The sequence below is a fragment of the Dreissena polymorpha genome, chromosome 13, assembly GCF_020536995.1.
Source record: "Dreissena polymorpha isolate Duluth1 chromosome 13, UMN_Dpol_1.0, whole genome shotgun sequence".
Classification (NCBI taxonomy): Eukaryota; Metazoa; Mollusca; class Bivalvia; order Myida; family Dreissenidae; genus Dreissena; species Dreissena polymorpha.
Window position 1 is genome coordinate 60,727,531 of NC_068367.1, and position 25,748 is coordinate 60,753,278.

Below are 25,748 nucleotides of genomic sequence, written 5' to 3' on the forward strand. Positions count from 1 at the left end.
CGCTCATCTGGCTGGGAAGGAATCGAGTCAAAAAAAAGATCGGACGATCAATGCATAGTTATCGCCCGGCGATCGCCCGACATCGCATTCATTGAACATGTATTCGCAAAGTCAAGGTATTTCCCAAGGGCTTATGCATTGGCCTGCGACCATCTGATTGCTGGAGGGCCTCCGCACGATGACTGACGGTTGCCGGACAGCGCTTGTCACAATCGAGATACATATCTCAACTGGATTCCTTCCCAGGCCTGATGTTGGGTACAAATTTTTGTGAGATTAAAAATCAATCTGGACGCTGCCCCGATGCTTCAAAATGACCTGGTGTCCGTGCGATCATTAGCTGGGCGCCAGCCCAATGAGCGGAAAATTACATCATACGCTGATCGGGCGGTGATAGGTGTCTAAATGTGACTGAGGTATTTAACTTTGTCACTCATTAGACGGTGGACGGCGACGACGTGTCCAGTCTCTCTGATGCCTGGAGATCAGACACAATTGGCCGGCCAGGGGATTATTTGTGACTGAGGCATACACTATTATGTCTAAATTTGTCAAAAGGCCTCTGCAGAATATTGTTTATTTGGTAGTGTTTACACAAGTATGAAATAATTAGTTCTAATTCCCAATCAAGGTTTACATCTTATATCGTTATTGTGTATTCTTGTGTATAAATAAAAACGAGCACTAAATTCAATATCAAAGAACCACTTGACACAGGACCATTGAAATAACTGTATTTTGGAGAAAAACTATCTATAAGTTAGTTAAATACTACTTTTTACACATGAAAAATTATTAATTTTAATAATAATGCAAATTTGCGAGTAATTGAATTTTTGTATCAAGTATGGGAAAGTTAAATCAAATATTCAAAAAAATTTGCCATTCCTATTACTTCATATCCTAATATTTTTAACTGGAGGGTTTACAAAATATATAGGATATTAAAAAAATAAATTAATGTTCATTGGTATTCAGCAAGATTTTTATGTTGTTTTGAAACTGATGTTATACTTAGGATGTAAAATACACACATTTACGTGTAATAAAGTTTATGAAAGCATCATCCTCAAACTCAGGGTCTTCACATAATTATTGATCAGATTTCAGTTAAAATAAAATATCATGCATGGTCAATTAAGAAACTGATTTGTATTTAAAATTAAGTTTAACATATTTATAACATAACCATGCAGTGTGGCCCTTTTAGAACAGGTTCTGTAACCTTGAAAAAGGGAATTTTCACGTTGTAAAATCTCCAACTGGGAAAAAATAAAGTCATCAAAGCATTTTCCTGAGAGTTTTGTAAAAATCACACAAACACTCCTATTTTAACTCGGCTATATATATATTTTACCAAATTGTCAGGAAGTACTAGTCATCCAAATGTTGGTGCTCCATTTGTCCGCGTAATACTCACGTTAACCCTTTCAGTGCGGGAACCGAATTTTGAAGGCCTTTGCAAACAGTTTGGATCCTGATGAGACGCCACAGAACATGGCGTCTCATCTGGATCCAAACTGTTTGCTATTCTGATAGTATTCTTTGAAAAAAAATGAAGAAAATGCTTATTTTACAAATTCTGCAGACGACATTTTAGCAGAAGACAAATTACCCAGCATGCAAAGGGTTAAGTAAGCTAATCTCCATTTTACTGTTTATGATACAGGTATAACTTGAAACATGTGTTTGTGGTAATTCTGTGAGGTCACTTAACACGTTGCATAACTCTAACCTGCAACTTAGCAGAATTGTGTCCACTGTTTGTACTTTATAATTTTGTTTATTCAAAGTGCAACATCTTCATTGAGGTTTTCATTAAACAGTTAAAAAATTATTAAAATGTGAACACACATTGCAATAGATCGGACAAAACACAACGTGAAGTAAAGCATCTCTAAATAATGATAATGGCTTAAAGGGGCCTTTTCACAGATTTTGGCATTTTTTAACTTATTCATTAAATGCTTTATATCGATAAATGTAAACATTGGATCGTAAAAGCTCCAGTAAAAAATCAAGAATAAAATTAAAAAAAGGAAAAGAACATTGCCCGGAACAGGTTTCAAACCAGTGACCCCTGGAGTCCTGCCAGAGTACTGAAGTAAAAACGCTTTAGCCTACTGAGCTATTTCGCCGAGTACATATACTTGAAGTATTTTATACCTTATATAAGCAATCTTCGTAGTTTCACAAAATTTAACGACAAAAACAGAACTCTCCAAATTATTCAATCGTTTCGCGTTGCAACGCTTTATAATTTTTAGATTTTAAAATCGTCAAAAGATGCATATAATGGCTATATTAGACCATGGTAAATGTTCAGTATTACTGTTTCCTCACAAATATCATAACTAAAACGAAAATTTGCAAATCTGAAACAACTTTTTTCAATTTTGTCAATTTACCAAAGCGTGAAAAGATCCCTTTAACTCGAAGAGTCATTATATATCATTTTAAAGTTATCATGTAAATGTCACAAAATCATTAAAAACTTAAAATATTCCTACTACTCTGATAAAAAATTCCAAAATCTAATAGATGAACCTAAAACTTACCAGCATTCAAAATTAAGCCCTAGTTGAGGGAAGAACTATGCCTTTAAAATATGATAAATGGACTAAATGAATCCAAATATTTAACAAAATTGTGGCAGCTTTGCTGTTTGTCCTAGCATTGGTCAGTAAAGCAAGTGAATGAGAAATCTTAAATATGGATATACGAGTCACGGAATCAAATGCAATACGGTTCATTTATAAGTTGTTTGTAATAAATGGTAAGTATCCTTCCCGATGATTAATCATGACACCCTCAAGTCATTGTTCTAAAGTGATTTCAACATTTGTACGAGAGCACTATTTTATACTACAAGAACAGCATTGTGATAAAAAAATTAATATTTTTTTACAGCATCTTTACAATAAAATATTCACAAATAACAATATGGTTTTTCAAACACACCCATGTTTCGATGACGAAAAGTACCATCTGCAACAATATAATGCATAATTGGTACTCAATAAAGTTTATATCAATAATATATCAATTATTTTCAGCCGTTAAGAGTAAAGAAAAAAGTTTTGCACTGTTTCACTGAATTCTGCCTATGGGTGAGATCGATCAGTCAGAAGAATTCCAATGTACACACACATGATAAATGAAATATACTGTAATTATATCACATATAATAGAATCAACAAACATAAATGATAACATATGAGAAAACAGGAGACAAAATTGTCACAAAACCAGGTTTTCAATAAAATTGTGACCTTTACCTTGGAGATATTGACATAATTCTGTCGCGCGACACACTGTCCAATAATGGTTAACAAATATGACAAATGAATTTAAAATCTCACAATGAATGACATAGTTATGGCCCAGACAAGCTCATTTATGGCCATTTTTAACCTTTGAACTTAAAGTGTGACCTTGACCTTTTAGATATCGACATAATTCTTTCGCGCGACACGCAGTCCAATGATTGAGAACAAATGTACCAAATGATTTTAAAATCTCACAATGAACGACACAGTTATGGCCCAGACAAGCTTGTTCTGCCCGCCAGCCCCCTCCCCCGTCCCCCCCCCCCCCAGCCCGCCCGCATTCGCCAATCTAATAACCAGTTTTTTCCTTCCCAAAACCTGGTTAAAAATTATGTTGCAAAATATCCTTCATGTTAAATTTTCTGCCATTTTTGATTACATCTCATGGGTCTCTGAGCTTAATTGTTCTTGTATTAAACGTTTTAGAATCAGAGACATAATGTATTTCACTGGGAAATAGTAAGAACTTTGACATAATCAAATTCCGTTGCATTTGATTGGTGTTCAATCTGTGCCACTCAACGCAACTGCCAATTGAATGTCCATGGCTGGCATAAAATGTTTACAATCATGAGCTGAAAGGACATTTTATTTTCCGAATTGTGTGTGGTTGAACCTACATTGTATAAATTTATTAGGTTATTGTACTTACGCCCAGTAAAACATAAACAGTTCTCGTGTTTTTGAAAGCAAGTACATCTAAGTGTAGTTTTTTTCTATAATTTAAAAGCAAGTTGCGAGAGTTTTCATGATGGTGCCATTATAAGTAAATGTGCCTTAGTCAGGATTTGGATTGGGCTGAAGTCATGGAGATGCCTGTGAGTTGGTTATGAGAAGTTTTTCACAAAGTCTTGTCAGTGTTCTCATTCACTATAACCTCCATCCAACTCTGCCAAATCTGCATGATTAATAAGAACAAAGTTGTTATGGGAATGAACATTAACTACTTTAGATATTGCAGTGATTACTGATCATTAATATTTTAATATGTACACAAAAGTCTTTTAATCTTACAAATTAATAAGTACTTGTGAATATAATTTCGTTACTTCTTAGCAAAGTTTAACTTTGCAAAGAAGTAACAGCATTATATTCACTAGTACTTATTAACTTGTGTATTTAATTGACTTTATATATAATCATAAAGTGTACACACATGTTAAGGATTAAGCACAAAACTTAGTAAGGATTTCTCACAAAAAATTGTCTCTGAAACTCGCCACTTCAAATAGGAGCCAATTTTAGTGCATGATAATAATAGTATGATAGTAATAATAATAATGATAAAAAGAAAGCATTAATAATAATAAAACATTATATTGACACATATCAAGAGCATAACTAAACATTGTTGGCACAATTTAGTAGGATTAACTTAATTTCTTGTGATTAAAATGCAACATTAAAATTGTTTATTATAGGAAAAATTTTACAACATTTTATTTCAACACACATACTAATACCTGGGGTAATTTCAAGATTGTTTTGTATGGTTGCAACATTATGTGGCAATATCATAATATTACACTTTAGCTTTTTCCTCCTTCCGAACAAGATCTGTATTGGTTGACTTTACAACCATCTGTCACTTACAATTTCATGTTAACCTTTATCCTGATGATTAAGGTTATATAATTCTGATATCAAATCCTGTCACGTATATGTTTTTCCATTCTATTTCAGCATTGTTTTGGAACAAAAAGAAAATCACATCTCCACATAAAAACAGTTTTTGCTATTAGAATTTGTACGATTTTCAATTAAAACATGTTATATTGCAAACAAAATCACTTCAAAATAATTACTAGTCAGAAGATTAAATGAAAATCAGTTTAACTAGAATTTATAATTGGTCGCTTTAAATATTTTGTATGAATTATTTCTGAATCTGGGCCATGTATGTCCAAAACTTAGTCACCATCACTGAAGTTCAAATTTTAGAGAAACCTTGTTACCACTTACCACATTTAGAGCCCAATCTTGATGAAAGTTGGTCAGAATTAGTTTTAATCTGGATCTTTATTTTAGACACACCTTAGTTACCGTGACTCAAGACAACACATTCATGATTTTATCACAATGAAAATTAGTCAGAATGATTATATTGACAATATAAATGCTGAATTGTAATCAAAGTCATGCGCATCCGAACCTAGCTAGGTCCTCAGGTCAAATCTCAAAAACTCCTTGCTCAAGAGACTTTATTTATGAATTTTGTACGCCCCCCTTCAAAGAAGAGGGGATATATTATTTTGCTAGATGTCGGTCGGTCTGTTTGTCCGTCAGTAGGTACGTTGGTCTGTCGGTAGACGAGTTTATATTGACAGAATGGCTTGATACTTCACATGTGCATTAGCCTTGGACAGTAGATGACCCCTAATAAAACTGGGCTCTCTAGGCCAAAGGTCAAGGTCACTGTCACACTAAGTGTGAAAACGTTTCCGATCAATAACTCGTCAACGAGTTGACTGATTGGCTTGATACTTCACATGTGCATCGGCCTTTGACATTAGATGACCCCTATTGAATTTGGGGTCAATAAGTCTAATGTCAAGGTCACTGTCACAATAAGTGTGAAAAAAGTGTGTCTGATCAATAACTCCTCAATGAATTTATTGATTGGCTTGATACTTCACATGTGCATTGGCCTTGGAGAGTATATGACCCCTAGTTAAAATACATTAATATTATCAACCCATTTACTATAGATCTAACGATGATTTAACAAACGTGCATAATTCTTTGTCAGCTAAAAACTTATTTAAGTGGCTAAGTCATGCTAAAATGATAAGACTAATTCTTAAGGCCAGTTTTGTTGCAGAAAATCCTGTGTCAAGGCCTAAAAGTATAAAGGCCAAGTTTGAATCTTGATTATGTACTCCCCAATACTACTTGTCTAGGTTTATTCTTATAAAAACATGATTACCACCCTAGAGCTAGACATTTATGGCTCACTATGGATGGAACATCATAAAGATCTGGATGAAACATCATAAAGATCTGGATGAAACATCATAAAGATCTGGATGAAACATCGTAAAGATCTGGATGAAACATCGTAAAGATCTGGATGAAACATCATAAAGATCTGGATGAAACATCGTAAAGATCTGGATGAAACATCATAAAGATCTGGATGAAACATCATAAAGATCTGGATGAAACATCATAAAGATCGGGATGAAACATCATAAAGATCTGGATGAAACATCATAAAGATCTGGATGAAACAACATAAAGATCTGGATGAAACATCATAAAGATCTGGATGAAACATAATAAAGATCTAGATGAAACATCATAAAGATTATCTAGAAAATATCAAGGCTCAGATACCTGAATCTGGGTCACATGTGTCCAAAAACTAGGTCACCAATTCAAATTTTAGAAAAACTGTGATACCACTTTATACGTCACATTTACCAATCAATCATGATGAAAGTTTGTCAGATTTTTAATCTTTTAATATCAAGGCTGAGTTGTAATATGGGTCATATGATTTCAAAAACTAGGTCACCAGATCAAATCCTAGAAAAACTTGTTACCTCAATAGAAGACATTGTTATGACTTAATCATGATTACAAGTGGTAAGAATGTTTACATTGACATAGTTTGAATTGAAGACATCTGTGTCCAAAACATAGGTCTCCTGAGCTAGGTAAAATCTGAGGAACACCTTCCTACCACTCTACAGAATGTATTACTTTATTTTTATCAATCTTGGTCAGAATGTTTTAGTAACAATAACTAGGCTAAGTTTGAATCTATGTTTTTGTGTCCAAAAACTAGTCCACCAGGTCAAATTGGAGAAAACAGAATTTTTACGATTCTAATAAATCCCAATGAGGTTAAGTACAAAACAATGGCGATTACCCAAATCGCCCTTATAACTTTCACTTTGGACTACTAAAGATACAGTTCGAGGAATATTATAAACATACCTTGATATGAAATAAGAAAACGGTTTCCACGGTCATTTCCCGCTGGGAACGGATAGTGTGTCACAAACACAGTTCCGCATGAGTGAATCTTGATGTTCGATACTTTTTCTTCGCAGAAGCGGTGAATGGTGAGTGAATTGCTGTTGCACAGAGAATACTGGATCTGAAGCAATAGAGCGGGCAATTATTTGGACAATTGTTGTAGCTAGACTATATAAAGTAGACAATTACCTTTATGCATGAATATATTCACCCATTGCCACTCAGAAGCAAAGTGAAAATAGCTATGTGCAAACAGCATAAAAACCAGAACTAGGTCTGTTCAGGTTTTGTGCTGTTTGCTGCTCATCAGTATCTAAGGGTTGGAAATGAAGCCTTTAAAACTTGAATTTAGTAAGAACTGTCTTTAAATAAATTTACCTTTTTAAGGACTACACATGCATACAAATACGTATCTAAGTGGTAAAGGGTTCAGATACTGTGAAATAGAGGACAACATGTTACTGCAGTATCGTTGTGTAATATCAGGTGAGGCTAAGAATAAAAGAACAGCAAGGCTTTGTGCAGAGCCTGATATATTACACGACAGGGCTGTAACCTGTTTAACTGTTTGTGATACTTATACGCCCCCATTTTACTAGAAATAATTGAATATAATCGCTACAACATTGCATTTTTAGCTGGAACTTATATGATTTTTGACATCTGACGTGTTAATAATGATGTTATTAGCACTTGTGCCTAATATTTTTAAATAAAATTTTCGCTTTTTTTGTTTGTGTCTACAATAAATAACTTCCTCGTTGTGAATATTTTCTATTGGATTCCTCCTGGCCATGTTGTGAGGTTATATGAAGCTACAAAGTTAGTATGTGCATATTTATGTTTAAGTATGTTTAGGCATTTTATATATCCTTTCTTTCTATAGTATGTTTATCAACCCAAAACAGGCACTTGAGAGGTATCCCACAGAACAAGGTGGGATCTGGTGACGACTTTGTTGAGTGGCTACCAAGGGATCAATGTGAAATTTGGAGGTGACCAGGCCTACTATTCATAAACCTATTCTTAGAGGAAAGTCTGAAAATAACAAAAATTATTAAAGGTCTAAGAATGGGTTGGTGAATGTAGACCAAGCTGCCCACCTTTTTTTCTCAATAAAAAAAACAATTTAGCTTAAAATGATAGTGCTTGAAATTTGGAAGAATGATTTGAAAATGTATTTGAATATACATTTTGAAAGAACTTCCAATAATATATCTCTTATACATGACAATTATATCTTTGTACTGGTAGATGCTTCAGTGTCATTGACAAAATGTGGAGATGAAATTTCAGTGCACAAATTTGAAATGGAGAGTTGTCCATGTACAAGCCAGTAGAATGGTTCTCATTTTATTATAGTTTTAAGAGATCAACATAAACCTGAGAAAGCAAATTCTGAGTCTGGAAAATCTCTGAAAGAGTGATAACACGATTTATTGCTCATATATTTGGTCAATAGGCTATTTGTATGCCATAGCTATTGTCTATTGGTATTCCTGTGATTGCAGGATTATTCTGCAGTTTGAATAATTATTAAATGGTCCCTTAAGACAAAATATTGGAGAGAAATAAAAAATTGTGTATGTTATTTAGTTGATTTCTTATGCTCCCCCCAAAAATTTAGGTGGGAGCATAAAGTCACCGCTTCGTCTGTCCGTCCGTGTGTCCGTCCGTGCACAATTTTTGTCCGGGCTATTTCTCAGCAACTAATGACTGGAATTCGATGAAACTTTATGGAAAGCTTCACTACCAAGAGGAGATGTGCATATTATCAGCGGGTTCTGGTCGGATGATTTTTCACAGAGTTATGGCCCTTTGAAATTTTCCATTAACTGTACATATAGTTCAATTCTTGTCCGGACTATTTCTCAGCAACTAATGACCGGAATTCAATAAAATTTTATGGGAAGCTTCACTACCAAGAGGAGATGTGCATATTATCAGCGGGTTCTGGTCGGATGATTTTTCTTAGAGTTATGGCCCTTTGAAATTTTCCATTAACTGTACATATAGTGAAATTCTTGTCCGGGCTATTTCTCAGCAACTAATGACCGGAATTCAATGAAACTTTATGGGAAGCTTCACTACCAAGAGGAGATGGGCATATTATCAGCGGGTTCTGGTCGGATGATTTTTCACAGAGTTATGTCCCTTTGAAATTTTATATAAAAAATTCTTGTCCCCCCAACTACTGTGCCCTCAAGACGTTTCTTTTTATCTGAATATATAGTGCAATATTGTGACAAAAAAAACCTTTGGGGAGCATCACCTGTCTCCGACGGTTTCTTGTTATGTTACATACAGACACGAACTACATAGACATGAACTTATTTGATAAGCTTTTTTGTAGGAAAAGAAATAACTTAAAATGTGTGTGCTAACATTGATTGTCTAAGGCAAATGTATATGCTAATACTACCAGTTAGCATTTAAAACATAATATTTAAAATTTGTAATCAAAATATTCATAACAAATTCAATACAAACAAACGTTATGCAAAGCAAACATTGGTCTGCTTTTTCCCCTTGTGGTAATGCTATAAAAAAAGTATAATTGATCTGTGAAAGGCATTATGTAGTCTGACACTGTTTTCTGCGCGTATTTTTTTATTTTGATAACATTTTTCGCAACCATTGATGTCAATGTAAGATCAGACAAAATCACCTGGCAAAAACACCACTAAGCCCTTGTATTACACATTTTGCATACTCAAGAGGGGAAATAATAAATGGAGTGAAACTGTTGAAGCTTATAGAAAAATCATCAGACAGATGCATGAGTTTTACACTTAACATCTGGTAATTCCACATCAATGACAGAATGTTTCAGAACTTCTCGATTTTAATTTGTTAACATAACAAATTAATTTGATTTAACGATGTATATGGATCATGTTCTTTATGTCAATAACAGAACATTCGAGGGAAGTGCAACCCTACAAATGTAACAAGCAGCCGAAAGTATGTGTTGTTGAATGCAGGATCTGCTTACAGCGGGAAACTTAAGTGGTCTCCTGTGTTTTAAATTGGCTTCGGCAACCATCAATTTGCTGATAAAAATCGTGAATTTCCGATTGTTTTTCAAGCATTGAGACAAATATCTGGTTGAAATAACATGTTCATCAATTTTTCCCAAAATGTTACAAACTTAAAGTCATTGCTATAGGACAGAAGGCAGTATGAATCATGCATATCTCTTCATGCATGCGTTTGGTAATTGCAAGCTTTAAGAATTCTGAAGGCAAAGCCTATGAGACATTAATCTTTGTTAGTTCATACATCCCTTTGGATTACACCATGCATGTCTTGCAAATATTGTAGCCATTTCAGTGGTGTCTTGATTAAGCCCATTAAGTCTCACTATTGCCGCTAGAGCCCCGATCCATCCCAGTTTGCTCAGGCCGGTCGACCCTTAAGAACCAGGATGATTTGTAGAATTTTTTTAACGTGGTCACACTATTAAGAATCCCGGTGCCACCCCTGTTGAAGCCGGTTAACAGCCCGGCAGAGTTCCAGTCAACCCTGGACTGGCTACGGTTTATCCCGGTGAAGCCGCAGCAGAGCCCTGGTTGTCGCCGGTAATGCCCACGTTGAGCCCCGGTGAAAGCCGGCAGTGTCCCAGCAGAGCCCCAGTATACCGTAACTCCGCTGGCACTCACCGGTGCTATACCGGCATCAGACCCCAGAAGAACTACGGCAACACCGGTAATGCCCCTGCGAAGCCCCAGTGATTGCCTGTGGCGTCCCGGCAGAGCGCCGGCTTACTTATGTACCGTAGCTATACCGGGACTCTGCCGGCATTCATCGGGGCGCAACCGGGGCGTTGCCGTAGCTCTGCCAGGGTCTGTATGGGCCCCTGTGGAGCTACAGTGCCATCCCAGTTATTCCCAGTGCCACGCCGGTCGTTGCCGGTCCTTCCCGGTGACTCCTGGTTCATCCCGGAGGTATTAAACATTTCAATACTTTCCCGGTGGAGCCCTGGTTGTCCCTGGTCGTCCCCGTTTCATCAAGGTGGAGCTCTGTTTCATTCCAGTAGATACCGGATCACACACCGGGGCTCCGCCGGAATCATAGTGAGACTGGGCCTTTAGGAGTATTTCTAGTTGGTTAATTTGTTTGACCTAATGTCACCAATATTTGTGTTTATAAATGTAAATAGAGACAGAAAAGTAGCCAAAGACCAGAATCTAGTCACCAACATGGGTAAAATGTTGATTGCAGGTAAACTGTGTTCTTAACATTTCTATTGAATTCTTCTACATGTTTGTTTTTTTGCCATTTAAAACATGTCCAAAATTGTATGTTTTTGTCAACTTTGCACTCAACATTTGGCAGTTTTCTTTCGGAAGAATTTGAATCTACAAATTTATCATACACTATATTGTTATGAACATTAAGTGTCTGACTTGTTTTATTTGTTAAGTAATTGTCCTTTAAGCATCTGGAGATATGTGTTGCCTTACCATTGGTAGTATTAACTACAGTTGTTGAGGTCATCAGGTGTTTCCTGATAACTGTTTAAAAGAAGTGAACGTTTATATGTGATAATGCCCTGTATTGTCTTTAGACACATTTAACAATACTTCTATTTCACCATGCCACAATTTCACCATGCCACAGAGTATCAATATTGTGTGTTGGATTGCAAAACATTTTATTTATATCTTTTGTAAAAGACATTTTTATGCCCCCATTTCAAAGAAAAGGGGGTATATAGTTTTCGCACTGTGTGTGTGTCGGTCGGTCGGTCACACTTTCCGTGTCCGCTCTCTAATTCAAATAGTTTTCATCTGATCTTTACCAAACTTGGTCAGAAGTTGTATCCAGACAATATCTAGGTCAAGTTCAAATATGGGTCATGCCGGGTCAAAAACTAGGTCACGGGGTCACTTAGTGCATTTCAAGGATTAAGCATGGTGTCCGCCCTCTAATTGAAGTAGTTTTTATCTGATCTTTACTAAACTTGGTCAGAAGTTGTATCAAGACAATATCTAGGTCAAGTTCGAATATGGGTCATGCCGGGTCAAAAACTAGGTCACGGGGTCACTTAGTGCATTGCAAGGATTAAGCATGTTGTCCGCTCTCTAGTTTATGTGGCTTTCTGATTTATTTTGATATTCTAAGACATTTTTATGCCCCCGAAGGAGGGCATATAGTGATCGGACTGTCCGTTCGTCTGTCCGTCCGTCTGTCCGTCACACTTTGCGTTTAGATTTGGAAAAATGCTCATAACTTCTATGTTGCTTCAGATAGCAATTTCATATTTGGCATGCATGTGTATATGGACAAGGCCTTTCCATATGCATACAAATTTTGACCCCTGTGACCTTGACATTGAACTTAGGGTCCGCGTTTAGGTTCGAACGTTACAGTTGGGGACATCCGTGTCCTGTCCATTCTTCCAATAAGCATTATATGAACGGCATTAGCTGCTATGAGAGCAAATGAAAATAAGTTACATATGGTATCAAAGTGCAAAGTAAAAGTTTAACTATTTTGTTGTGTGAAATATTTTATTATTATTAAATTTGTTTAAAAAATTGGTCTTAAGAGTTTATATGTTTTAGGACAAACTTGCCAATAAAATTGTCAACACTTAGGACAGCTGTCCTGTAAAGTTGGTCTGCAGTCTGAATCATTGGGTCTGGTTTTGGAGGCTTGGGTTGGGATAGGATAGTTACTTATTGGAATGCTGCAGACCAACAGTGTAAAAAAATATCCAACTCTCAGGCCTTTTCACTTAGATTTATTAATGGGGACATGTGAGGGCCAAAAGTCAATATTGTTTACCTCCATATTTGGCAGAGTGTCAAGGAGTGAATATTACCCAGTGATCCAGGAGGGATAGGTCAATACGAAAGTCCGCTGAAGATATTAATTTCCTTATTCATTACCTTTACTGTTAACATGTACCCTGAAATGGTTTATTAATAAATTTAGTACAAGTATTTTGTTTTAAATTAAACACTCGAATTGAGCATTGGAAAAACTAGAGCAAAATGAGTTGAATGCAAAAAAAATTGATTTAATCTGAAATGAAACCTATCTGCTTTTATCAGAAATATAACGAGTCATGAATGCAAAGCATGCAAACAAATATGAATGAAAGATGATTGATACTTGGTTGGTAATTGAATTTGCACTATAGCAATTCCAGTAAAATCTAACTGAGAATGTAACATAACATGAAATTAAATTACATATATGGAGATAACAAAACTTGAAATTCAATAAGCCTTCCATGTGAAATACAAGCCAAAAAAACAACCTTTAGCATAAGATGCCAACAACAAATATTTTATTCTGATATTGGCGTATAATCAACACAGAACTAGGAGATAAAAAAAAACCTTTTTATTAAATATTGTACAACAGATTTACATTATGGCTTTTTTTTGCCAATATATGAAAGTTTCACACCAAAATATAATGAGTTGTTTTTTACAATAAATGTTTAAGTATACTATAATTATGTTGTCATACAAAAACTCATATTCATTCATATCTTTAAGACGAGTGCCTGCTCAAGGTTATGTGTGTTTTTGACATTTATATTTTGAGAAAGGGGCTGGGACCCTTTGGAGTGGAAAATATTGTGTTGAAAAAAGTGGAAAACTGTGTATGTTATTTTTGCTAAAAAATACTTTAAAATTGAGAATCAGTGTTTTGAATATTATATTAACTAAGGTTCAATTCAGAGAACTGCATAAGGATATAAACTGAATATTGCATTTTATTAACAAATCTTAATTTTGTGGAGTTGGAAACCTTCAGTTGGAAATTTAGAATATTAGGCAGCCAATTTAGGAAAAATATATACGTTTTGTCATTGGAAATGGTACCAAATTTGACAAAAAACAACACTGGTAACATGCCCCAAAAAACAGTGTACTTTGTAAACCAGCTGCGCTGAAATATCTACCATGATGAAGGCTCTTTATTCTATAGCCTCATTCTGATTTGCAATCAAATCTAAACATCTCACTAAATAAGTACTGACAAGCGTTTTTTTGGGAATAAACTATTCTTCCTTACCATGGCATGTGGAGCATTAATTGAATCTCGTTGCTCATTAAGTCGTTCCTTACAGGGACGGGGGCTAATCCAGGATGATGCATGATGCATATTTTATCATCAACAAGCACTGATTTGCGGAATCCCAAATCTTAAAGTCTTAGGTGCGGCATGGCAACGGAATACTGATGGCTGCTAATGATTGCTTTATTTTCCTGTTTGTGGAATTTCTAGTTTCTTGACGGGTGAACATTGAGTTTTTTTGTATATAAATAAAAGATTGTTTTGTTTTCCTCCAAACATGTTGTTACTTGACAAGTGAAAGATTGTGATTTTTTTGATTTTTTGTTTGTTTCTTTTCCTTTTAAGTTCTAGTTACTTGTTAGTTGAAAGATTGTGTTTTTGTTACTAAAGAATGATTGGTTTCTTTTCCTCCAAAGTTCTAGTTACTTGATAGTTGAAAGATTGTGTTTTTGTTACTAAAGAATACTTGGTTTCTTTTCCTCCAAAGTTCTAGTTACCTGACAGTTGAAAAATTGTTTTTATTATTAAATAAAAAAGCCCTAATCAAGCTAATGGCATATATTACAGGTCATTTCCTGGCGTATCAATGGGACAGTTAAATAGATCCATCCCTAAAGCAAAATTGTTGAAAAAAATCATTTTGAAAAAAAATCCCAATGAAACAAAAACTTTTTTTTTCAAATGTGTGTCTTGTTATATTTGTATCTCAATTTTATTTCAATTTTAACTTACAAATTTTACTACTATAATTTATATGATTTTGTTCTTAAAATTTGAATTATTATAAAGATTTACATTATGACCAGACCTACAGCACACAATTATGGCCAAGATATGCTACTGGTTGGAGTAAATTACAAGTTATCAATAACTAAAGATATTCAGTTGGAAAAAACAAACTGAGACATGCTAATAATTTATATTGCTAGTTTGTCTTGTTTAGTGCAAATCATTTAATATTGAAGTACAAGAACTACATGTTAATCAATTTAGTAGACATTGGAAAAAGGATTAAAACCAGCGTGAATCTTTAATTGTTCCTTGTCTTTTAACATCTGAACCAGGTTTCCAAAATTAAATATTCATCCTTAAACATTTAAAAAAGCAACTGTGGATAGAATCTATAGATTTTGATACTGCTGAACACAGAGTTTATGCTTTTACAATATTAATAAAATATATATGAATGTTAGCTGAAAGGAGAAACAACGGTATTTATTACTGTGAAATTGTTAGACCTCTTCTAGTTTATTTAGGGCATCAGTTGATTTCTTGTTCATTCTTTGTCTATTTGTCAACTTGATTAGCAGCTCAATAAATGCCAAAAGTAACCAATTTGTTCTGTGAGAAAATGTGAGCCAGTAATGAGGTTAGATGTATCCAGTTAGTTTAGCTCCAATTCTGGATGTTTCTTTTATTGGGGAGCCATGTTTCACTGTCCATGGATGTTCCATCATATGGTATAGGCTTGACCTCTTAGTTTGGGTGAAGAAGTGTTAACCACAGTAACAAAAATTAAGAATAAGAAGAGAGATAATGTGAGATTCTGTAAATTATTAATCTTTAACATCTATCTGTCAGTATGTATGTACATGTCTATGTACCTACATACCTACATTTATATGTATGTATTTGTAATGTTAGTGCTACTGATTTCTAAAAAAATATTGTATTCATTGTCTGTTTTGTATATTATTGATCTGTGAAGTTGTGCACTTCATTATATTTACCGGTAGTCCCGTAGTTGTAATGCTCCCATCAGCAGTGAACTTAATTGGAGAATAATTTTGTTCCTCATTACAAATAACCAGAGTTAAATGTACATGTCCGTTCTAGTTCATCAAAGTTCAAGGTCACAATTCAATGACACAGCAATGTATATTTTCAAAATAGTGTTTATTACAGCATGTCTCCTGCATTTTAGAATTGAAAGAATCTACATGGTTACTTGAAATTAGCATAAGCAATACAGCAAGTACTGAATTAGTCATAGACAGTACTATTCCAGGGTGGATAGGTAATTAGACATGATTTAGGCAATGAATATTGAGTGATGCTTAAATAATTGTCAGTGACAGGCTCTCATCTGCATAATCCAGTGTTCTTTGTGGAATAAGCATGGTGAGATACTGGGAATATTTATGGGAGATAATGACCTGGGCAATGGCATGTTAAATGAGAGTGTATTTCTGTGAGATTTGTAGTGTTTACCTCCTTATGACCAGAATCAGCAAAAGTGAAATTTCTTGGTTCTGACGCAGATTTCTTTGTGATTTGTATACTCAGCTGTGTAAAAATGTTGTAGAGTTGTGTTTTGGGCGTTAATATTGCAAAGGAGACTAGTTATTATGGAACAGGTATTGATGCTAAAGTGATAAAACATGTATGTAACTCAAGAGGGCTTCAAAAAGCCTTCTGAGGTTTCAATGCAATCAAGCTAAAATAAACAGATTTAACCATTTTCCACTTAGATACGTGTTTTGACACATTTGTAGTCCTTTAGAAAGTTAAATTTAATTTAAGATCTTTCTTGCTAGATTGAAGTTTTTAAGGTTTTATCTCCAAACCTTAGATACTGATGAGCAGCTACCAGCAATAAACCTGAAAAGACTGCGAGTTACTCCCAGTCTGTTCTGGTTTTATTCTGGGTGCAAAAGCAATATGCACTTTGCTTCTTATGGGGGAAAGGGTTAATATTGTAATTTTGCAAAAGGAGACTTGTTATTTCGGAACAGGTATTGCTGCTTTAGTGATAAAACATTTATGTAACTCAAGAGAGCTTTCAATGCAATCAATCTAAAATTAACAGATTTAAACAAAAGACATACCTGCAGGTACTGAGTATCACAAATGTGCGTTCCCTCCAGGACATACCTGCAAGTACTGAGTATCACAAATGTGCGTTCCCTCCAGGACATACCTGCAGGTACTGAGTATCACAAACATGAGTTCCCTCCACAGAGTGCGCCTGGTGTATGGTGATCTCCACCTCCTCCCCTCGGTCCGTGTCCGGGTATATCGCCCAGTAACAGGTGCTCGGGAGCCCATCATGGTTGCCAGGGAAACCGGGGTTGCTGAGCACTCCAAATCGAGGCACTTGGTCGATGAATGATCCAGTACACTTGGAGGAGACTACTGTATCTGTCAAACAAAATGCAAATAGTTATTAAAACACACTATGATGTGAAGTTGGACATCGACCTTGGGATAAATTGTGTTATTTAACAATACAGTATACGGAATTTTCCCTGTTGTAAATACTTCTTTTGACACATTGTGAATAAAATAGACACTTATAAATATATAAATGCAATACGTAAATTAGTTAAACTATAAAACTGGATGTTCCAATTGATTCTTTAAATAAAAAAAAGAAGCTGTGTCCATTCATACATGAACACAGTTGAATGCAGTCAAATTGATGAAAAATACAATCACTGTAAATAAAAGTCATCGAAAAATGCTTATTATACAATAAGTACAGACAGAATATTACAAAATTGCATCCAGAACATAAAATGAACTTTTGTTTGAGAGAATCACCTAAATGATGTCCAAGTTTGATACATAATTCCCAATTCACATAAACTACAGTGTTTTTATAATAATATTGAAAAATATGTGTTTTATACTTACATCAGCTGAATTTTTATAGTGGGTTCTACCATCATATACAATCCATGTACACATTAATATAACTTACTGTCTACACATATATGGTCCATATACACATTGATGTAACCTACCGTCGACACATATAGTACATATGTATATGGTCTACATACAAGTTTATGAAACCTACTGTCTACACATATATGGCAGTGTTCTCATGGAGCATGACGGCCGCGGGCAATTTCACTGGCCACGAAAAATTGTATACAGAATACTGACATATTGTCCACATACACATTGATCTAACATACCGTCTACACGTGAATGATCAACATACACATTAATGTAACTTACTGTCTACACATATATGGTCTACAAAGATATTGATATAACCTACCATCTACACATATATGGTCTACATAAACATTGATGTAACCTACCACCTAAACATATATGGTCCATATAAACTTTGATCTAACCTACCATCTACACATATATGGTCCATAGACACATTGATGTAACCTACACACGTATATTGTCCAAATACACATTGATGTAACCTACTTTCTACACATATATGGTCTACAAAGATATTGATGTAACCTACCATCTACACATATATGGTCTACATAAACATTGATGTAACCTACCACCTTAACATTATATGGTCCATATAAACTTTGATCTAACCTACCATCTACACATATATGGTCCATAGACACATTGATGTAACCTACACACGTATATGGTCCAAATACACGTTGATGTAACCTACTGTCTACACATATATTGTCCATTACACATTGATCTAATCTACTGCCTTCACATATATGATCCATATACGCATTGATGTAACCTACTGCCTTCACATATATGGTTCATATACACATTGATTTAACCTACTGCCTTCACATATATGGTCCATATATGCATTGATGCAACTTACTGTCTTCACATATATGGTCCATTATACGCATTGCTGTAACTTACTGTCTACACATATATGGTCCATACACGCATTGATGTCACCAGTACTTCCTTTACATGTATGGTCCATATACCCATTGATGTAACCTACTGCCTTCACATATATGGTCCATATACTCATTGATGTAACTTACTGTCTACACAATGCATTGATGTAACCTACTGCCTTAGCATATATGGTTCATATATGCATTGATGTATCTTACTGTCTATACTTATATGGTCCATATACGCATTGATGTGACTGACTGTCTACACATATATGGTCCATATATGCATTGATGTAACCTACTGCCTACACATATATGGTCCATATACACATTGATGTAACCTACTGCCTTCACATATATGGTCCATATATGCAATGATGTTCTTACTGCCTTCACATATATGGTCAATTGTATGCATTGATTTAACTTACTAAATACAAATATGTGGTCCATATACGTATTGATGTAACCTTCTATCTACACATATATGGTCCATATACACATTGATGTAACCTACTGCCTGCACATATATGGTCCATACATGCATTGATGTAACCTACTGCCTTCACATGTATGGACCATATACACATAGATATAAGTTACTATCTATATATTATGATCTACATACATGTTGATATCAATATATAAATTGATGTAACCTACTATTTCCTTATATATAGTCTTTAAACAGATTTACATAACCTAAAATCTACTGTGAACGCATATACATAAATATAAAATTCATATTGCCTACCTTCTATACATATATGGATTATATACTCATTGATGTAACCTTCCATTTACACATATATGGCCCATATACACATTGATGTAACCTACCTTCTATACATATATGGTCCATATACACATTGATTTAATCTACCTTCTATACATATATGGCCCATATACACATTGATGTAACCTACCTTCTATACATATATGGTCCATATACACATTGATGTAACCTACCTTCTATACATATATGGTCCATATACACATTGATGTAACCTACCTTCTATACATGGCCCATATACACATTGATGTAATCTACCTTCTATACATATATGGTCCATATACACATTGATGTAACCTACCTTCTATACATATATGGTCCATATACACATTGATGTAACCTACCTTCTATACATATATGGCCCATATACACATTGATGTAATCTACCTTCTATACATATATGGTCCATATACACATTGATGTAACCTACCTTCTATACATATATGGTCCATATACACATTGATGTACATCTTGCAGGTAAACTGAGGCAGGTTTGCTTGCAGCTCATTGAGGTTACAGTCCCGCTGTGATTGGCACAGCCTGTACACACGGTCATACACATTGCTAGGGCACTGCTGGGTGCCATTATAGCAGGAGATGTTGACAAGGTGGAATACCTGTAATGTAATAGACCAATTTTAATTAAGGTAATGGCTCAATTTAAAAAAAAGGTATGGTAATAGCAAAATTGTAATAAAATATTGAAATAGCATTGATGTATAAAAAGTGGCCAGTGACTAATAAAGTGACAGATGAAATGTTCTTGCCGCCAGGTTTTATTGTCAATCAGTATTCCCCATCCTATAATAGTTTTTTTTACATTTCCAAGTAAATAATACCACATGCATAAATTGTCAATATCAGCAACTGAATCTGGCCATAAGACATATTTTGTTAAAGGAAGTGCGCACATCAAGAATTTGATAAACTTTGAAGTTGGATTATTGGTATTGAATTTTTTCTTGATGATATGAAGTTGAAAAGACAGAATTAAAGAGAACTTAAGTAATTTGGTGACTTATTGTGAATTTATATTATATCTTGGTTTTCTCGTCTTAACATGTATCTTTTGTTTGACTTGCGCTTCTTACCGAGCCTCTACGACACCTTAGGTTGGGCGTGTCATCCCCGCAGAGGTTTGTTCGACATGATGGCATGAATGTTGCTGGGAAGAAAAAATATGCAATCATTTATAAATGCAGTTGCTTGAAAGGAAGAATATGTTATCATTTATAAAGGCAATCACATTGCAAGCCCATTTTTATTTAGATAAAACCTTCACTAACAAATTACTATATTATCTGTTCAATATCACCTCCACTATCAAACCACTACATTATGTGTCCAATTACACTTCCAATATCAAACATTGGTATTCTCTGTCCAATCACAGGTAAACTATCAATCATTTCTATTATCTGTCCATTCAGAGCCCTTCTCTTGAACCACAGTATTCTCTCTCTATTCACAATTCAACTACCAAACCACAGTATTCTCTCTCCAATCACAATTCTTCTACCAAAACACAGTATTCTCTCTCCAATCATAGTTCCACCACCAAACCATTATATTTGATGTCCTTTAAGTGGGAACAGTGATAGGCGGGGGGGGGTCTGGTATTTGGGGGTGGGGTGGGGGGCCCATTTAACTGAAATTACATCTTAACATCAAAAAGACAGTAAATTATTCATCCATCCCTTCATTCATTCATTCATTGAAAAGACTGCCACCCTGACCAACCTCAAAACAAACACGTTAATGCTTCATTGGAAAGTGGTGTGGCTAACATGCCTCCATTTTATATAGTTTTTTTTTAATTATTTGTCAAATGTTTCTTGATTTTAAAGGTGGATATAATAATGACAATAATTATTTCAGTTTATAATGGCCTTTTTATTGAGCTGAATAAAGAACATTTATCCTATGTTTGATAACAAAATATGCAGATCATTAGAGGGAGCTTGTACAGAAATGATTCTATACAGTTTCACAGTTTATGAAGGGACTTGCTCATAGATTTTAGTATATTTATGAAAAATATCATTAAATGCTTTTTCCAAATAAAACTTTTATATATGGGACAGTCGAACATAATTTTTATAGCAAGAAAAAAGTTTGATAACTGTTTTGCCATTTCTTCGGATTCAACCCCGGGCCCTTAAGAAGCATAATCGCACTAATTATTACTGCCCTAAACACTTTTAAATATTATAAGAGGTGTATTTTACAATTTATTTAAGCACTAGTTATTATAATTATATTGTCAAAAATATTGACAAAAACTAACACAAGGTTTATTATTTACCGCTTATGATTAGTGATTATCTATACACAAACCAATATCTTCAACCTTTTTCCTTGTATGGAGCGTAATTTTACTTGAAAATAATGTACACATTTTGTTAATAAAAAAACATTTTGCAAAACTTTTGGCAGTCTTCCAGTTAAATTTTCAAGTGAAGACTTGAAGCATGATGAAAAGGGCAGTGGTTTAGGGTTCCTTAAGTGATGATATGAATGCGTTATAGAGATCTTTTTAGTTTAGTTCAATTTAAATCTATTTATTAACTTGATTGTATCAAAAGCCTGAGGCTTATTGAAACACTCTCAAGTCCGTTTTTTGGGTAGACGCAAGTACTAAGTGTCTCTCGGGAAAGATCTATAGAATGCTCTCACCATTGAACTTGACCTCCCTGTCATTAGGCAGACACCATTTCCACTATTCCAGGGTGACAACCCTTGACCTCCCTTTCATTAGGTAGACACCATTTCAACTACCCAACAGTGACAACCCTTGACATGTCTGTCACTAGGCAGACACAATTTTTACTACCCAACTTTGACAACCCTTGACCTCCCTGTCATTAGGCAGACTCTTTTTCCACTACCCCACTGTGACAACAATTGACCTCTCTGTCACTAGGCAGACACAATTTCTACTACCCCATGGTGACAAACCTTGAACTCCCTGTAATTAGGCAGACACAATTTTTTCACTACCCCATAGTGACAACCCTTGATCTAACTGTCAATAGGCAGACACCATTTCTACTACCCCACGGTAACAACCCTTTACCTCCATGTCATTAGGCAGACACTATTTCTGCTACCCCACGGTGACAACCCTTTATCTCTTGTCACAAGGCAGACACCATTTCTACTACCCCACGGTGACAACCCTTAACATCCCTGTCATTAGGCAGACACCATTTCTTCTGCCCAACGGTGACAACCCTTGACCTTGCTATCACTAGGCATACATTATTTCTACTACCCCACTATGACAACCCTTGACCTCCCTGTCACTAGGCAGACACTATTTCTACTACCCCACGGTGACAACCCTTGATCTAACTGTCAATAGGCAGACACCATTTCTACTACCCCACGGTAACAACCCTTAACCTCCATGTCATTAGGCAGACACTATTTCTGCTACCCCACGGTGACAACCCTTGATCTCTCTGTCACTAGGCAGACACCATTTCTACTACCCCACTGTGACAACCCTTGACCTTGCTATCACTAAGCAGACACCATTTCTACTACCCCACGGTGACAACCCTTGACCTCTGTCACTAGGCAGACACCATTTCTTCTACCCCATGGTGACAACCCTTGACCTCCCTGTCACTAGGCAGACACTATTTCTACTACCCCACGGTGAAAACCCTTGACCTCCCTGTCACTAGGCAGACACCATTTTTACTACCCCACAATGACAACCCTTTGACCTCCCTGTTACTAGGCAGACACCATTTCCAATACCACATGGTGACAACCCTTGACCTCCCTGTCATAAGGCAGACACCATTTTTACTACCACATGCAGACAACCCTTTACCTCCCTGTCACTAGGCAGACACCAATTCAACTACCCCACAGTGACAACTATTAACCTCCCTGTCATTAGGCAGACACCATTTCCACTACCCCATGGTGACAACCCTTGACCTCCCTGTCATAAGGCAAACACAATTTATACTACCCCATGGTGGCAACCCTAGACCTCCCTGTCACTAGGCAGACACCAATTCAACTACCCCACAGTGACAACCCTTAACCTCCCATCATTTGGCAGACACCATTTCAACTACCCCACAGTGACAACCCATGCCTGTCACTAGGCAGACACCATTTCTACTGCCCCATGGTGAAAACCCTTGACCTCCCTGTCATAAGGCAGACACCATTTCAACTACCCCTCTGTGACAACCCTTGACCTCCCTGTCATAAGGCAGACTCCATTTCCACTACCACACTGTGACAACAATTGACCTCTCTGTCACTAGGCAGACACAATTTCAACTACCCCACTGTGACAACCCTTAACCTCCCTGTCATAAGGCAGACTCCATTTCCACTACCACACTGTGACAACAATTGACCTCTCTGTCACTAGGCAGACACAATTTCAACTACCCCACTGTGACAACCCTTAACCTCCCTGTCATTTGGCAGACACTATTTCTACTACCCCACAGTGACAACCCTTGACCTCCCTGTCATTAGGCAAACACCATTTTAATTTCCTCCGGTGACAACCCTTGACCTCCCTGTCATTAGGCAGACACTATTTCTACTACCCCACTGTGACAACCCTTGACCTCCCTGTCACTAGACAGACACCATTTCAACTACCCCACTGTGACAACCCTTAACCTCCCTGTCATTTGGCAGACACAATTTCTACTACCCCACAGTGACAACCCTTGACCTCCCTGTCATTTGGCAGACACCATTTGCACTTCCCCATGGTGACAACCCTTAACCTCCCCATCATTAGGCAGACACTTTTTCTACTTCCCCACGGTGACAACCTTGACGTCCCTGTCACTAGGCAGACTCCATTTCCACTACCCCACGGTGACAACCCTTGACCTCCCTGTCATTAGGCAGACATTATTTCAACTACCCCACAGTGACAACCCTTGACCTCTATCAGTAGGAAGACACCAATTCTATTACCCCACAGTGACAACCCTTGACCTCCCTGTCATTAGGCAGACACCATTTCAATAACCCCACTGTGACAACCCTTGACATCTCTGTCACTAGCCAGACACCATTTCTACTACCCCACGGTGACAACTTTTGACCTCTCTGTCACTAGGCAGACACCATTTCAACTACCCCTCTGTGACAACCCTTGACCTCCCTGTCATAAGGCAGACTCCATTTCCACTACCATACTGTGACAACAATTGACCTCTCTGTCACTAGGCAGACACAATTTCAACTACCCCATGGTGACAACCCTTGACCTCCCTGTCATAAGGTAGACTCCATTTCCACTATCCCACCATGACAAGCCTTGACCTCCCTGTCATTCGGCAGATACCATTTCTACTACCCCATGGTGACAACCCTTGACCTCGCTGTCACTAGGCAGACACCATATCCACTACTCCACAGTGACAACCCTTGACCTCTGTGTCATAAAGCAGATGCCATTCTCACTTCCCCACGGTGACAACCCTTGACCTCTCTGTTGCTAGGCTGACACCATTTCAACTACCCAACTGTGACAACCCTAGACATCCCTGTCATTAGGCAGACACCATTCCCACTACCCTACTTTGACAACCCTTGACCTCCCTGTCATAAGGCAGACTCCATTTCTACTACCCCACGGTGACAACCCTTGACCTCCCTGTCATAAGGCAGACTCCATTTCCACTACCCCACGGAGATGACCCTTGACCTTCCTGTCATAAGGCAGACACTACTTATACTACCCCATGGTGGCAACCCTAGACCTCCCTGTCATAAGGCAGACTCCATTTCCACTACCCCACTATGATAACCCTTGACCTTCCTGTCATAAGGCAGACACCATTTCCACTACCCCACTAGGACAACCCTTGTCCTCCCTGTCATAAGGCAGACACCATTTCCACTACCCCACGGTGATGACCCTTGACCTCCCTGTCATAAGGCAGACACCATTTCTACTACCCCACGGTGACAACCCTTGACCTCCGTGTCATAAGGCAGACACCATTTCCATTA

At 36.5% G+C, this 25,748-nt stretch overlaps 1 protein-coding gene across 1 annotated transcript in view; it reads right to left on the reverse strand.

Moving 5' to 3' along the window:
* Positions 1-20,895, reverse strand: part of LOC127856606 (uncharacterized) — an 86,692-nt gene extending 65,797 nt beyond the window's left edge. Inside the window, exons 1-4 of the mRNA XM_052392915.1 lie at positions 20,828-20,895; positions 20,167-20,353; positions 17,275-17,495; positions 7,272-7,434 (exon numbers count right to left, since the gene is read on the reverse strand). Coding sequence (XP_052248875.1) covers positions 7,272-7,434; positions 17,275-17,495; positions 20,167-20,353; positions 20,828-20,893 — 637 coding nt within the window. The 5' untranslated portion in view covers positions 20,894-20,895. The remainder of the gene's footprint in view (positions 1-7,271; positions 7,435-17,274; positions 17,496-20,166; positions 20,354-20,827) is intronic.
* Positions 20,896-25,748: the final 4,853 nt, after the last annotated feature.